The 17,168-nt window shown below is 41.6% G+C and overlaps 1 protein-coding gene across 12 annotated transcripts in view; it reads right to left on the reverse strand.

Annotated features, from left to right (window-relative positions):
- Window positions 1-1,672: 1,672 nt before the first annotated feature.
- The window catches only part of ehbp1l1a (EH domain binding protein 1-like 1a), a 49,296-nt gene continuing 33,800 nt past the window's right edge, over window positions 1,673-17,168 (reverse strand). For 3 of the 12 annotated variants that reach the window (XM_084042538.1, XM_084042536.1, XM_084042531.1), the window contains 15 exons: window positions 17,080-17,134; window positions 16,630-16,824; window positions 15,521-16,084; window positions 12,499-15,102; window positions 11,895-12,072; window positions 11,596-11,762; window positions 11,418-11,466; window positions 10,537-11,064; window positions 10,408-10,459; window positions 9,833-9,885; window positions 9,276-9,387; window positions 7,880-7,979; window positions 7,144-7,217; window positions 5,066-5,180; window positions 1,673-4,440 (listed from right to left, as the gene is read on the reverse strand). In XM_084042538.1, coding sequence (XP_083898664.1) covers window positions 4,350-4,440; window positions 5,066-5,180; window positions 7,144-7,217; window positions 7,880-7,979; window positions 9,276-9,387; window positions 9,833-9,885; window positions 10,408-10,459; window positions 10,537-11,064; window positions 11,418-11,466; window positions 11,596-11,762; window positions 11,895-12,072; window positions 12,499-15,102; window positions 15,521-16,084; window positions 16,630-16,824; window positions 17,080-17,134 — 4,937 coding nt within the window. In that variant the 3' untranslated portion in view covers window positions 1,673-4,349. The remainder of the gene's footprint in view (window positions 4,441-5,065; window positions 5,181-7,143; window positions 7,218-7,879; window positions 7,980-9,275; window positions 9,388-9,832; window positions 9,886-10,407; window positions 10,460-10,536; window positions 11,065-11,417; window positions 11,467-11,595; window positions 11,763-11,894; window positions 12,073-12,498; window positions 15,103-15,520; window positions 16,085-16,629; window positions 16,825-17,079; window positions 17,135-17,168) is intronic. The other 9 variants (XM_084042540.1, XM_084042539.1, XM_084042532.1 and 6 more) reach the window with 7 other exon arrangements.

Here is a 17,168-nt window from a genome sequence, read left to right on the forward strand (position 1 = left end):
CAGCATGTTGAAATGACCGAACTATTTATATATTTTTTGTGGCACTTCTGGTTTATTTTGACAGAGACAGTGATCAGAGTGACAGGAAGGGTGGGGGGTGAGGGGGGGGGGGGGGCGCATATACTGACCTGTAGTATACTTTATGCTTTCAGCCGCTAGTTTAAAGTTTTCTTTTGTTATTTTAACTAATTTTGTGTTATTGTATCCTAATGTCATTTCATAATTGTGCTTCCTTTGCTTGATGTTTTCTGTAAAGCACCTTCAATTACCTTGTTGTTGAACAAATAAATATACAAATAAATAATGATATGCACTTTTGTAAATTACCCACCCTCGCTGCCCTTCCATCCAACAGCATTTCTTTCTGGTTGCTATTCGGGGCCGGAAATTCCAAGATGGTGGATTTGAATTGGCTGTAATAGTGGCATTGCCATTCCGTGTCCATGTTTTTTTTTTGCAGTCAACTTGGATTGGCTTGAGCAGAATTTGGCGATACAATCTTTTTCTTTCTAACAGGAAGGAACACAGATCACAACATGATCCAGCAGCCAATCTAAACAACATTCTTCTAGAAGGGTGCAATGATTATTATTATGGCCCCTCAGAATACCATGTGATATACTGTATAAAGGCCTGTTTGGGTAACTGAGTAATTGGAACAAAAATGGATCTTTATGTAGAATGAACTCTAAAATATTGTTATTTTCTTTCATACTGTTTTTGTTGATTCTAAATTCATTCTCTACTAAATTAGAAAAGCTCATTCTATATTTCTCTACATGTGAAAAAAACATTCGTTAACCCCCAAAAAAACGAAAAGAAAATGATGTAAAAAAATAAACAACTTAATATTTAATACATTAGCCTAGTATTTTGGGTGGATATGAAATCTATCTTCCAATTTTATTGCTTTGCCCAATGTTTTGTTGACGTTTTTTAACACCCCTTGACCTTTTTGAATCTCACCCCTGGCAAATACTAACCTGATTCCGCCAGAAAGATGGAAGTAGCTTGCTTCACACTTGTTTCTCAACCTACTTCTGTATTGTGAGGCTGTATTGTGATGTGTGAACTTGTGAACTCAATGTAAACGTAACAAAAAACAACACTAAAACGAATTAAAACGCAACTGAAATTGAAAACAAAAAGTTAAAAAAAAAAAAAAAAACGAATGAATGAAAAATCCAAAACTGCAATAAATTTGAAAAGTTGAAGGGAGGTGATTATCTTGCCTTTTAGTATAGGTAGGACAGGAGGTGAAATGTAGTAAGATGGGTGAAGAAGTGGATGTGAAAAGGAGCAAGAGAGATGATTTAAGTGTACTTACCTCTGTGTATACTGTGGATTATCTCTGGATGTTAGATTCATATAGAAAGATTCAAATCACAAATGTAACAAACTGGGTTGCCAATTAAGGCTGATTTAGTTGTGTGCCAGTGACGGTGTTGTGCACTGGAAATAGCAGATATACAAGCTCACAATGCTTCACAGCACGTGTTGTTAGCTTGTAGATCAGCTATTTTCAGTGTGCAACAAGATGCGCATCCAAGTATAAATCAGGCATTAGTGTATGGACCACATGCCCCTTGTGAGTCGCAAGGATCCGAGTTCAAATCCGACTCCCGTCATGTCCTGCATGCTTTCTCTTTGATCGCTCTACTATCTACTATCTGAATAAAGCAAAAAATAAATAAAAATAAATAAACTATAGTAATCGTAGAATAAAATGTAATGGCTGATTAACATGAAGAAGCAATCAGACAATCAGTTTAAAGACATCTAAAATAGCTTTGTATTTTCCAATCTTTACAAATAGTGCAAATATAACATTAAAACAACAATCAAAACCTTTCCAAAACAGCAATCAGTTACAAAAACACAACCTGTAATCTTTTCAAATCACACAGGCAGAGGTGAATGTTGCCACAAGCAACAGTATGGCATCGTGATGACGGGGTCACAGGCTGGAAAATAACTGCAAACTAAAACACAGAAACCTATCAGAGAGCAGAGCTGACGTTCTCTGGTACACAATTTGCTTTTGTTTACTGACAAAGCAGGAAATAAATCATCGCTGTTAGGCAGAAAACGTGTATCTCCAAAATTAATCTCTTTATGTTTTTTTTTCATAAATGAATGCCCTATTTTATACTGTCTTATGGCAGCACCACGCAAAGAGACAGGCTATTTTTTCTATTTTTGAACAGTTTTGAAAATGTTTGAAAATGTTCATCAATAATGACATGCCCAAAATAGGTATGACAGGTTGAATGAAGTGATTAAGTCTGTCTGTGGGTTTGATAAATATTTAACTAATGAAATGTATTAACATGAACTTGTAACTAATGACTACATCCATTGGAACACAGGTTCTGTTTCCCATGTCCTGGAAAGTAACAGTTTTGAACAAACAAGGTTTCGACCTGACAGCGATGATACCGAGTTCAGTTATTAACAGGACCATACAAAACTTCAAATGATTCATTATTCAGTGACCGACTTCTGAAATAAATCACAAGTGTGGATGTTTGTAGGCACAAACTGTTCAGTCTACCTCTTACATTTCAGAAACATAATCTTTTCCCATAAGAAGGGTTGAAATACTGATTATGAGGTGTTTGGCATTGGATAGTTAAACATTTTATTGTATCCTTTAAACATCACTTCAATAAGAACCTTTCCCAAGGGTCAAAATAATTTCTGTTGACACAAGTCACAGAACATATTGTTCATGTAACATCTAGATATGTGTTAAAACAGTTTCATAGCAGTGGGAGTCTATGTTAAAAGTAAAAGAGACTGTGGTTATAATTATTGGCGCTGCGCTTACATTAATATTGTTACCTGTGTTCTTCATAACTTGTTTGCTTCCTTAAGGATTGAAAATTACACCCTGTGAAAATATATTCTCTAAAGTGGAAGATGCAAAATACTGTTAATAAAAAATGGTTCTTATTAATTGTTTTCTTTTGAGCTCTGGCTAAAACCCCCCAAAGAAATAAAAAGCAAGTGAGTGGAAGGTTCTCTGGATGATGCATTCTGAATAAATAAAGTAACATAAAACCTTAAATTAATTCAATAACTTAGAATAACTTTTCTTTTGCGTAACATGTACAATTTCTTTGTCAACAATATCACTTCCCATTTTTTTGCATCAGTTTTCAAACCTCATCCTTTGTTATCTCGGTCAACATACACGTCCCACACAATTTAAACCACGCACTTCAAAAGACTGTCCAAAATGGCTTTCTGAGGTCACCCCTCTACATACACTGTACTGTAAATGGCAGATACATGCAGGTACTTGGCTGTGAGATCAACTGCATGACTATTTATACCGCAATATATCTTACAGTAAGGCAATTATGGTGATAAATTCAGTAACTTTTCAGTAACTTGTATCTATATCAAAACATCTAACCAACAAGCACACATTTACAACCAGCACACTTTACATTCAAAACAAAGTGTCTGTAACATAACCTAAAAAAAAAGATCTGCAAGGAATCCACACTCAAACCACAAACAAAACAAGGAGTGCTCGCTGGAGTTTTGACCGAGCAGGTCAACCTTCCTTTGTGGCGGAGGCCCATTCAATGACACAATATGTAGTATTGTCCAATTTAGGGGGCACATGAGAGAGACCATAAGAGAGAAGCACAATTTACTGTCCTATGCTATATTTTGAATTAGATATGCTTCTATAGGTTAATGCCTAATTTATGCTACATCTTATGATGCTGTCATGCGCTGGACATAGCCAATCTACAAGCCCACAATTCGTTGTATGTAGGTGCTTTTAGATTGACTATGTTCGGCACACAACAACACCATCGTACAACTAACTATAGATCGGGCTTAAGACTGCCAGGGGATTTCCCATGACTCACAAGCTCCTTTCTTAACCCCTCCCTCTCCATCTGTAGTACGCATTCATATCCCATCCATGCATGTTATTAACTTGACTTCTTCCCTGGAGCTTTTGTGCTTTCTTGTGTCACAGGCTTCCATGGATTGTGGACTATTACATTTGTAATTGTTATTTACTGTTTTCGCTATGCATCTCTGTGTGTCTCTCTCCCTCTTTCCCCTCTCTCTCTCTCTTTCAATTCAACCAGTCAAGGCAGATGGCCGCCAACGTAGAGCCAGTTTCTGCTCAAGGTTTCTTCCCTTGCTGCCATCACCAAGCGCTTGCTCATGGATGAATTGTAAGAGTATGTTATTGCCCTGCTCTACATGTAAAGTGTCATGAGACAACTTTTGCTGTGGTTTGGCGCTATATGAATACAACTGACTTGACTTGACTTCTGAGCGTCTCTCTGACGAGTCCAACCCTCTGTCCCCCAGGTTCACTGCACCACACAGTCCTTCTGTTGTTTGGAGTACTTCCTCCTCCTCTGCTCCAGACCTCTCTCCAAACGTTCATCCTCCTCCAAGGCCCTGCGCAGGTAAAAACATCCATGAAATGTGTTCCTTTTGTTTCCCCTTTTTCTCCTAATTTAGTCATTATGCAAATTCCCTATTCGCCCATGTAGTCCGTGTCACTGCTGACCCCTACTGGTTGGAGGTTGTAGACAACCTCATGTCTCCTTCAGTAATCAGTACACATGGAGTTGCCAGCTGCTTCGTTTCAGGATTGTTCAGTTTAAAATTGATCTTAAACCAAGGCTTGATCTTAAACCAAGGCTTCAATTAATTGGACTTGGATAAATGTATCCACTGGCTGGACTGCCCCTCGGATACAGATGGATCACTCCTTCATTGCGCCAAGTCGCTTGTCCTATGTGTACTGTTTTTAATAGTCTATATTAGCATTTATTATTGTGTTTGTATAGTCTGTTGGGCGTTGTTTGTTTTATAATGGACCACATTGGAAACAAGCTTTGGCTTTTTGTGATTAATCCATTTTGGTGATTTTAATTGGTGATTTAACTGTTGCCAATAAAGTATTCTATATATATATATGTTTGTGTGTGTGTGTGTGTGTGTGTGTGTGTGTGTGTGTGTGTGTGTGTGTGTGTGTGTGTGTGTGTTTTTATTTTTACACAAATGAAATCCGTCTCACCCTCGTTCCTTAGCATCCATGTTGTGGACCAGCTCGTCTCTTTGGTTGACCAGAGACACCAACTCCTGAAGGAGCAGCTGCTCTCTGTGCTTATGGGCCTGGGTCTTCTGCCACTCTGGATGACAGAAACAGAGATAATAGAGGAAAAATAAAGAAAAAGTGGAAAACAATGAAAAAACTATATCAAACAGTTGTAATAATGACGTTTGTGAAGGTAGTCTGGTGCTGAAATAGGCTGCACTAGCCTTCCTGCTTTCGTGTTTTAGAGGGGCGGGTTTAAAATCAGTGCGGAGAGAATGTCCGTCAGCCCCCGCCCCGTCAACACAACATTACGAGCGACGCCCACTGCACTCTGGTTGGTTGGGGAAATGAAACACTTCCTATACCGGGTACACCGACGCGCTGGTCCAGGCTTTTATTTTTTAGCAAAACTAAACAATAAAAGCCTGGATATCGAGGCTAGTGCTGAAAACTAACACAATTTATCTAATTTATTGGTTGACCAGTAAATACAACATATGATCTATATTTTGTCCAGAAAAATAGAGTCCGCACACTGGACCATGCTCCAAAAGTTTTAGAATGTATTTTTTTGTGTACGATGGTGGAAGAAAAATAAATTGTAAAACTGTTGGAGTATACTCCAGTGTGCAGACTCTGCACACTGGAGATGTTTTCTTTTATAGTTGTATCCGTCAGGCCGAAGGCGTGGCTGAGACTATGTTTTCGTCCCTGTCTGTCCGTCCGTCCGTGTATGTGTGTACAGCTAATCTCCGGCAAAGTTGGCCCAATCGACGTGAATCTGTGCACACACACTCCCTGGAGGCCCGAGCAGAACCTCAGCCCAAATATTTCACATCGGACTGTTATATAGTGTGTATTATTACACCTGCAGATTTTGTACAAACATCACGCAAATCGATACACATTATCTCTTTAGTCATGTGATCAAGACGGATCTGTCCGAATTTTCATATTCCACCCTGATTGGGTAGTAGTCCGTTTTGAGCAAAATGCCTCATCATGAACGCAGCATCCAATAGCTGTGACATTTTGTACGCACATTCCCATTAGGCCGAGGAAGAAATGCCACCCTTTTCACAGTGGCCCATTATAGCGTCACCAAGAGGCCGATTGCAATACACATTCTTTTTTAATATATATATATATATATATATATATATATATTTTTTTATATTTCATCCTGATTAGCTAAGATTGACTTCTGCTACCTGGCCTGGAGGAGACCTGAGCACATTCTTCTAGTTTGACCTCTGTCCTGCACCTGGCACTTTAGAGTGGATGTGCGTGCTTCTTGTTTATGTGGTTTTGTCCTTTACCCAGTGACTTCTCTGCTGAATGTAAAATCCCCTGAAAATAGAGAAGTTCTTTTCTAGGATGTTTCATTATCACTTTCATCATCCGAATTACAGCTACTTCCTAAAACCATCAGTGATATTGGAGACACATAAACACTGAAACAAACAATAACAAAAATACCACTGAGTTGAAGTCATATACACTATTAATAAAACGATGGAAGTATCAATTGTTTGGTCAAATTACATGTATTTTGTAGTGGGTTAACGCACAGCTTCATGAGCCTAAGACCACAATGTTATGGTATTTGATAGCCTTGGGAGGTATATCTGGATGTGTCTAATGTGCCAGGTGGTTTGGGTTTGATATTCTTCTGGTAATTCTCCACAGTTCACTGGAGCACATTGTGAGCATTTGGGCGGCAGTGGCTCAGGAGGTAAAGCGGCTCCCGGTTCGATCCTCGGCTCGCCCTGGGTTACTGTCAAAGTGTCCTTGAGCAAGGCACTTAACCCCTAATTGCTCCCGATGAACAGGTTGGTGCCTTGCACGGTTTTCCCTGCCGTGAATGTAAAGTGCTTAGTGCATAAGCAAGTGCTTAGTGCATAAAGGCACTATATACTGTAATGCACCATTTACCATTTTTACTATTGTGTGTGGGACTCAAGTCTGAGTAACAGCTAGATGCTTGAAATGTCACCTTTGGTGGTAATAATAATAGTGTGCAGACTCTATATTTCTGTTTGGTAATTAAGTCTTACCTTCAACAGCCATCATGTCTCTCAGTTCCTTGTTGAGCAGCTCAAATTTCCTCTCCAAGTCCTGTTCCTCCAGTCTGTCAGTCAGAACACATTAATTAAATCATTTATACCGTGTGGTGTGTTTTTATGTGTGGGCTTATGCATATGCATGGGCGTGTAATGCATAATGCACAGGGTTGACTTGTGCTTTGTGCTTTGTGTGTGTGTGTGTGTGTGTGTGTGTGTGTGTGTGTGTGTGTGTGTGTGTGTGTGTGTGTGTGTGTGTGTGTGTGTGTGTGTGTGCGTGCGTGCGTGCGTGCGTGTCTGTCTGTGTGGCCCTACTTCCCGCAAGTCCCATGTGTTATCTGAGTATAGAGTGCTCTTACACAATACTCCGTAATTGCATCCTGACCTTTATTTTGTTATGCCTTATTATTTCTCTGATTCCTTCTATTATGCTTTTAAATGCCTTTTATGTCTTTAAATGTCTTTTTATGCCTTATGTAAAGCACTTACAATTTTCTTTATCTATGAAATGTTTAAATAAACTTACCACCTGTTTTAGTCAGACAGAGGCACCTCTTAATAGGATAGGTTACATTTAAAACATTTTTGTCTTAGTATTGCTTGAAATTATATGTGTGTGTATTATGCATACAAGGTGTTTTTTCTTGTGTACATTTTTTTCATATAAAAAAAAACACTGAATGCTCAAGCCACATCATCCCAGGACTGTGTTGTTCTGTCAGTGTCTTACAGTAACTGCAGGTGGTCCTGTCTCCTGATGAGAGCGTTCTTCTTGTTGACCAAGTTGAACCACTCCTGAATGAGCTTCTCCTCCTCCACCTTGTCACTTCCTGCAACAAGCACAGTCGTGTACCCTTTTCAATCATAATGTGTGCATAATGTGCATATCTAACGCTACACATCAACAGTTTTAGCATTAGTTCACAACGCTTTTGTCTTGAACGCATTCAACTTCTTGGTTGTATACTCACGATAAACCACTGCTACACTAGGTTAGCAACACTGCATCTGTAGTTAAAATTGTGGGTGGATCTGGTTGCTAATTGCCGAATATCATGCAATAAAATAAATACAGTAATACTGTATACTTGAGGCTGTGATATACAGCATTATACCACAGCTGCAGTTGTTTCTGGTATGACGTCAAACACAGTGCCTAAGCGGCCATAGATTTATATGATCATGATTCATGATATACCACAGCCTCAAGTGTATTATTGCGTAGATATGAGGTTTAGAGCATAGTACATTATATTGGCTAAGGAAACCCATTTACTCCAACTGCACGTATGGAATTTTACATCATTGGTTTGGTCTTGCTCTACTTATCGGAGTCTCCTGTGCGTGTGTGCTATCCCATTTGTAATTATTACAGTACTGAATTATTTAGCAGTTCTGCACATGACGTCCCTGTGGTGTTAGGGTGTAATTTATTTCATCTTCTATTCTCAATTCGACAACAGTGAACCCTAAAGCATATGTTGAACATGTTGTACATGTGTTGACAGTAAAGTTTCTATTCTGTTCTATTTTGATCTCTGAGAGTGTAATAAAGCTAAGAGTCTAGAGGCCATGCTGCTTGTGCCAACCGGACCTACAGTAAGGGGTTTCAACTGACTGGAACCGGCATCCTTAGAGTCCCATACTGTCAAGGTATGTTTGGGACCCTTGCGTTGGACGGAGGGACAGATGGACAGACCGAGCAACTGACCGACATTGCCACTCTTGGAGCCCTGCCGCTAGTGGGGATAATTGTGACACTCTCAGAATTAACCCATTAAAACCGGGAAAGCTTTTCAGAAAACTCTTATGATTGTACATCTGCTATTTTTGAACATTTTTCAAAAAATCTTGAAAGATATATATATATATTTGTTTTACAAATCTTCTCTGATGGGGGTCCGTGGCCATATGTATATACTGTATATCAATTTGGGGGTCCTTTGCATGAAAAAGTTTGAGAACCACTTGTTTAGAAGGCATTCGCAGAATCGGCCTCAGGTCTTAATGTAACACTGTCTCTCATTTCAGCATCCCTCTCTCCATATCTGTCTCCATCAGACTCTCTCTATACCTGTCTCCATCAGACTCTCTCTATACCTTTCTCCATCAGACTCTCTCTATACCTGTCTCCATCAGACTCCTGAGCTTCCTCTCCACCACGTCAGCTCTGTTGTCAACGTGCTTCTGTTCTGCTTCCAGAGCCTCCATCTCACTGAGCACATACTGGTTGGGGTCCTAGACACACACAAACAAACAAACACACATTATTTAGGTGCACGCCAGGTGCATGGATTAAAGCAAAAAAAATCTCATGTCTGAAAAACGTTTGTATGGCATTTAATGATGTTGTAGTAATATTATTTCTGCTGTTCTATGTACATACTGCCAACCAGATGAAGGGTTGAGGCTTTAACCTTGAGATGCTTCTGAACATATTGCTAATTTGACCACTTCTAATCTTAAGATAATAACCGAAAATAGCCTATCTACAAGCTCTCAATGCGTCGCATTGAGAGCTTGTAGATAGGCTATTTTCGCTGTACACCATGCTTCCATAGAAGACATGACTTCTATGGAATCCAAATGACTGAAATCAGATCCATGCACTGAACTTTAATCCATACAGGTGTCATGCAACTAAGTGTAAATCCCTTATGTGGTTATGGAAACTTGAACGGACCTGGCTTTCTTCCTCTGGCTTCCTCTCAGCGCTTGTTTCGGCCTCTCTGCCCTCTGCATGACAAACACAGAAATCCAATTAATCCACAATATCCATAAATGTGGTGCACACTTCTGTAATGACAGCAGCAAACCAGTGGTTGACGAGTAAATGCAGTGGACGATGTGTACATGTGACCACTGTGTTTGCACATTGGGACAAACAAAAGCGAAAGTTAAAGCTGTACTCTGTCTCTTGCACAAGTGCTGATATTGGTACCACTAAGCTACTGTAATAGACTCTGCCTGCTTGAGAGCCCGAGAAATTGAAACTTGACCTGCAGGCAGTACCACTTGTCAGACAGTCGTGTAAAACCAGGACACAGGATCAAAATGCCTCATTAGAAGAGCAGGGTTAGCAAAGTTAGTATTAACATACATACAGATTGGACAAAATAAAATGTTTTTCACAAAGAAAAAGCTCGAGGTAAAAACTATAGTGTCTGTGCTCAGATTGCTAGCTAATGCTATCTCTCATAAGGAAAAAGACAGAAAAGACAAAAAAGAAAAAACATTGCATTGTTATGAACAGCTAACCTGTTTCTGATTTCCTCCGGGCAGCAGTGTTTTCTTCTAGCCCGGCAGTAGCCTGTAGAGACACAATATATGTAATCATTTACATACATGGAGAAAACCTTGTGTGGAAAAGAAAAGTAGGCCTCTTACCCCTGATGGGTCTCCTTCATCCACACTCCTGCGCTGTGACCTCCGCTTTTTGACCAGATCAGCATCTTTCACATGCGAGAAACCAGTCTTGGACAGGAAGTGAGTCCTAGGTGGCGCTACGGGCGTTTGAGCGCCACCTGCCGTGTCACCTTGCGAGCGTTTGGTTCTGGGAGGTGGGACCATGTCCCCGATTGTTTTCGTGTCCTTATCGGTCCCGGTCTCCCCTGCCACTGAGCTTCCGTTGGTCTCCAGAGTGATGATGCCCTGCTCCTGTAGCCTCTGAGCGCAGTAGCGAACGGCGGCCCCGGGGTCGGTGTCCTCTCGGTTCTCCCGGGACGCTGCCACGGCGTAGCTGGACTCGCTGCTGTCCTTCTCTATCTGCAGCACACTCAGCTCCTGGCCCATGACGTGAGTGCGGATCTGGTTGAGGTAGGTCATGACGATGAGGCGGTCGGGCACGGTTTCCATGACCATGTCAGAGGGCCCCATCAGCCTAGAGATACCCAGTTCAGCAAACCCATCAAAGGCCTGTCGGGAACAGAAAAAACAGATGTTTGACTAGATTACCAGACATTATTGTTGTTACTGTTTTATGGTTTTACAATAACTTGCTGGTTCTCAAAATAGGGTCTGGGGACCCCCGACGGTCCCCAGCTAAATTATTGATAGTTAGGAACCAAATGGACCCTTACGGGTTTGTAACTCAGAGAGTGCACAATTGGAACCAAATGGACCCGTAAGGGTTTACAGCGTAGATTGGTTTCTCAGAGATGAAAATCATATAAAACGGGTGGTCTTAAAAGGTTTGAGAATCACAGCAACAAATTATTGTCATTATAATGTTGGTAATATTATGATGATAAAATTATGAGGGCAATCACCTTTTTGTTGTTGCGTTTGATATCATAAGGGTCCAGCGACTCATAGTCACTGTGCATAGGAGAAAGAAGATATACATATAATAAACCTACATGCAGTAATAGGCAACGTACACAGTTTGACAACATGGTATTTTGTATGTAAGCTAAATAAAAAAATAAAATTGAATATTTGTCATACATCTTCTCTGGGCAAAAGTGATGTAGGATGGCACAGAAGGCTAGGCCATTCCTCCAGGAAGTGCCAAAGTTGGTGATCCGGAGACCCTTGTGGCTCTTTGTCACTTCTTGGCACCACTCCAGTAGAGACTGGCTGGAGGTCACCAGACCTGGACTGGCCAACACACTCTGACACAACAAGACACAATTGAAAAAGCGGTCATTGTTTTTAGACAAATAAACCACATCCAAACTATCAAATGACTCAGAGTTGAGTGATTTGGTGCCTCATGAACTGAACGCAGACTACTGTTGACATACCTCTGGGGAGGCAGCACTATCATCCGCAGGTCTTTTTTGAGGCGTTGTTGGCTCACTGGCTGAACAGACACCAGCTGCTTGTGATTGGCTGTCATCTGGGTAAGAACCACTCAAGCGCTTCTTTCCACGAGGCACTGGGACAGGCCGACCAGAGGAGTCCTCTGCTGCACCCTTTTGCCTGGAAAGGGAACACACCACAAAGTGAGTTCACAAAACATTTGTGAATGTGTTCTTTCAAACAATTCTGCAAGTGGAACTAGTTCAATGACATTGTTAACCCATTAAGACTTGAGGTAGGAAAAATGATTCCATTTTTTTAAATTATAAATCTGTGTCATTTTAGATTTTAGCTTTGGCTATTCAAATAGCAAGCTCGCAGCGTGGCACAAAGTGACACACTGCGAGCTTTGACACCTGCTATTTTTGAATAGCCAAAGCTAAAATCTAAAATGACACAGCTGCGTTACCAGTTTTAATTAGTTAATAGAAATAAATTAGACATTTCATGGAAATTTCTAATTCTGGTGGAGGTCCATGAATGGAAATAATGCAAAATCACAGACCTATCATAGTTTGAAACTTGTGTACCACCAAGTACACTTACCTCTCTTCCTCTAAGCCACCAGCAGCTACATCTACTGACACAAAGTCAAAGTCCACCTCTTCAACCCCTGTTCTTTTACTCAAGCTCGGCTCCATGGGTTCAGCGTCTTTATCACCCACTAAATCCAACCAGTCATCCTGAGTTGTGACGGTGGGAGCTGTCTCAGACTCTATTTCCGTGTTAGTGTGGTCAGGCATTGCTGCTGCAGCTTGCACAATGTCTTCTGTACCAACAGATTTGTCTGTAAAAGTCCAGCCTTCTTCCTCTTCCAGTGCCTTCACATCGACAGTAACTTCTGTAGTGTCTGGCTGACAAAAGTCTGTTTCAGCCAATACTTGTTCTATCTCTAATGCAATATCATCTGCTCCTGCAACTGTAACAAATTCTCCTTCGGAGATCATACTTGATTCCAGCGATACTGAGCCTTTTTTTGCATCTTGGCTGTCAGGAGGTGTAACCTCCGAAGTCAACGCTGACTCGACCTCTGAGGATTCGATTTCTGTAGGTATCTGAGCGCCTGCAGGAGGGGTACTGTCTGGGAAGGTGGCACTGAGACGTTTCTTAGGGCGAGGCATTGGGACAGGCATGCTTGTTTGTTCACCCTGTTGCCCTGATTCATGGTCTGAGACATCAGCTGTTGGAGATGGGGAACTAGGTGGTGTAAAGTCGTCCGGGAATGAGCCACTTAAGCGTTTCTTTACCCTTGGCTTTGGAACGGGCAAGTTTGAGAGTCCAAGCATCAGATCTGAACTGTCCTCAGCTTTATCTTTGCCCTCAATGTTAAGTCTGCTTTTTCTTCTACGTAAAGGCACTACAGCTTCACCTGATGTAGATGCTTGATCTAGGGGAGGTACAGGGGGAAGACTGCTACTCCTTGGTTTGCGCTGGGGTGCCACTGGTAACGTGTCTGTTGAGGCAACAGGTGAACGTCCTCTCTGACTGACTGGTGGAGCTTCTTCTCTACAGGGGTCACAGTCGGGTGTAATAATATCTGATTGGACAGGAGAGGTTTCCTCCGTGGGTGCAAAGTCATCTGGGAAGGAGCCACTGAGGCGTTTCTTTGCACGAGGCATTGGGATTGGCAAAGACGCCGGTTGGTCCTCTTTCTGTATTTCCGGTGTTGATTCGTCTGCCTTCAGGGAAGATGTGATTTCCATATGTTGAACAGATGTTTCCTCTAAAATCTGTGACTGCTTTGGCTCCTCTCTAACCTTCTCAACAACATCACTCAGTATGTTTTCTGTCTGGGCTAGAGCAGCACACTCCCTGTTTGCCGCATTCAATTCATCTACTGTAACTGTCTCATCATCAACCTTTGTGTCAGGTTTGACTGTAAGGATTTTCTTGCTGTGTCTTGGTGGTGCTATTTTTCTGATGATTGATAGAGGGGCGGTCTGTCCAATACCAAAATCATGTACTGACTCTAGTTCAGATTCTGGCTTTGAGGGGACACTGTCCGTTCCCTTTATTTTCAGTGGTGGAATTATCTCAGAAGGTGCCTGGACAGATATGTTGTCAGGCTTTTCACTTTTATCTTGGGATACCAGTTCTGCAGCCATCTGTGGAGGTTTGCTCTCAGTGACATCCGTTGTCTGACCATGTTCTTTGTTGAAACTTTCTTTTCTTCTTACAGGCCGTAGAGGGATCGATACAGTTACTGTCTGGCTGGGGTCCTCACTGGTTTGTAAAGTCTCAGCAGCAGCAGAAATGGTGGATCTCCTCTTAAAGGGCTGTGGGGGTTCAGTGGTTAAAGGAGCAGATGCAACCAGGGCATCCAAATCCTGTTGGTTATCAGTTGTTGGAACAGAAGTCTTCGTAGTGTCCTTTCTTCTAAGAGGTTTGTGGGGCAGTTCAGACATTGGCAGGGATACATTCTCTGTTACCTGTGGAGCTCCAGGTGGCAGACTACTATCTCTTCTTTTCACACGAGGAGGAGCGACAAGATCTTTGGCTACCTGCACAGATGTGTTTTCAGCTTCTTTTATATGTTCAGCTCTTTGTATGTGTTCAGGTGTTAGACTATTATCTTGTTTACTTATAGGCTGTGAGGAATCCTGCTCTCCTACACTGTCTGGGGTATGAGCTTTATTAGGACCCTCGGGTGGCAGGCTACTGTCTCGTCTCTTTATTCTGCGTGGAGGAACGAGGCCAGGGGATGCCTGTGCAGGAATAATCTTAGCAGTTGCATCTTTGCAGTCAATCTTCTGTAGACTTTCAGAGGGAAGGCTGCGGTCTCTTTTCTTTGTACGCTGGGGAGGAACAACTTCTGTTTGCCTCTGGACAGACACAAAGTCGGGTTTGTATTTGCGGTCCGGCGTTAAACTATCTTTCCTCCTCAATGGTCGTAATGGAACTACTGGAGCATTGTCCTTATCTCTATCACCCTCTTTCTGTTTAGGTTCTGGAGGAAGTTCTCGTGTGATGGTTCTGCCTCGCTGAGGGGGATGTACTTCTGTTTGTGGTTCAACTGGAGTAATGTTTTCATCATATGAAGGTTGATCTAGGAGGGTCTCTTCCTTTTGTGATTTATCATCCACCACAAACTTATCTGAGACAGACTGTATGGCAGTAGCAGAAATTTCTCCTGAGCTTGTATGTTGTTGTCTTAAGGATAAAAAGGACATGATTCAGAATTTGCTTTTCTTCATACTGGTAATTACATACTTAGAACAAGAAATGAAATCAACCAGGTCATCACCCATGGTCTCAAATTCTATAAGACTTCAAGAAAGCCATCCAATTGTGCCACCAATAATATCACGCCAAAGTCCATAGTTTTCAACATTCTCTCACATTTAAAACATGCATTTTGACACAACACTATCACAGCAAAACATAAAGGACAGACTGATAAAGCTGTTTATTGCAATTGTGCCACAAATGTCTCCATTCAATTTACTCTGAAGCAAGCATTGATAAGCAGAACGAAAGACACTGTTATGACTGCAAATCCAGCATATTTACGATTACACACCGTGCAACCAAAAACGTTTGGGATGGGATGCGGTCCCTTGCCACTCACCCTTTGTCCAGGAGCATGGAAGTTATCACTGTTCTGATCTCATCCTGTCCTGTCTCAGCCTGCTCCCCTGCTAACAAACCTTCAGCAGACCCTGATGTCTGTACTGAATCTTTCTCCGTGGATGTTCTCTCCTCCAATTGCCATGAATCAATCGAGGTCCTCTCTTCTTCAGCTCTCCCAAGCGCTTCCTTAGAGATTTCAGTGATATCGGCTTCTGTCAACGGTGGCCATTTCCTCATAATATTTGGTCCCGCAACTCCTACAAACCCATCCTCACTGTCTGTTGGTGATGGTGATGATGACCGTTCATCTGCTAGGTTAAACATGTAGGGCTCTGCACTTTTTAGCACTTCAATTGTGTATTTAGTTTGAACTGAACCATCAAACTGGGGCTCATCTACAGGTGCTATTGTTTGAACGAGAGCAGTGTCATCTTGGGAAGCTACAGAAGATACTGATGGGATCACAATATCTTCAGGATCCACAGAGGAGGAGAGAAATGTGGGAAAATCTTCAGCTGGTGTAGAGGCAGTAGGACCCAACATGGATGCTACAGTTTCATAACTATGAGAAGGAGATACTACAGTCAGTGATTATAACTGCTGGCCAAATTCAAACAACGGTTTCAATACACGCCAAGATTAGTAAACCATAGATTTTTTAAGATTAAATTAATTTAAGGTACAGTAGGTGATTCCATGCAAAAAACGTGAAATGTATTATCTTTAGTTTACAGCATATCTGGAGTGCATCTTTCTAGTCTGAGACTCGTACTGGAGGTCACGTGACCATGAACTGCAGCTTGCTGCTCTGGCTGACTCTAATCACATACAGCTGATTAGTCTAATCATGAGCATGTTTCAGTCAAAGCGTTGCCTCCTACATGCGCGCACACCCGGTAACGTGTGTCAAAAAGAAACCTGTCTATATTGATTTCCAAAGGTTAGGACTTGCTGACAGAGAATTATGGCTTGCAAATATTTAGATGAATCCAGCACACTTTGTGTTTTAGGACTACTTGCTGTAACACACTATTTCCTTTTTTATCACTAAATTCTTCCACAAAATATAACATGCAATGCAGTGGTTTCACACCATCCACCACTTACCCTCTGTGGAAAGCGCCCACAAGAGCCTGTACTAATCCTGAGGGCTCTTCAGACAAAGAGGACACTGCCTTCTCTGTCAGTGTTCCCTCTGCCTCCAGTACTTCCCAACCTAAAACTACCTCCGTCTCTGGTACATCCAGAGGCTTCTCCACAGTTTGGACTTCCTCTGCTGCTAGCCTCTCTATTTGTAGGCTGCTGAAGACCAGAGACAAAATATTTAGGACTGCAAGTACACATAATCTTTACAATTTCAATAGGGCTTCGGCCCTAATAATTCATGCGAAACACATCAGATAAAGGAGCTTCCCAGCAACAGGCTTCAAAGAAACCTAACGTGCACTACGAATAGGTTACCAGCGCTGTTTATTAGCCACTGCAAGCCATGTTAGAATTATACCACATTTCTTTACATAGCAATCCATGCAGAAAGCACTGGGTTCATACACTTACCCACTATTTACTGCAACCTCTACTCTTTGTCCTACATCCCTTTTCAATTTCTCTTCTGTTACAAAAATAAAGATATTAAAATACAGTTT

Source organism: Gymnoscopelus microlampas, assembly GCF_963454915.1.
Source record: "Gymnoscopelus microlampas genome assembly, chromosome: 19".
Lineage (NCBI taxonomy): Eukaryota > Metazoa > Chordata > Actinopteri > Myctophiformes > Myctophidae > Gymnoscopelus > Gymnoscopelus microlampas.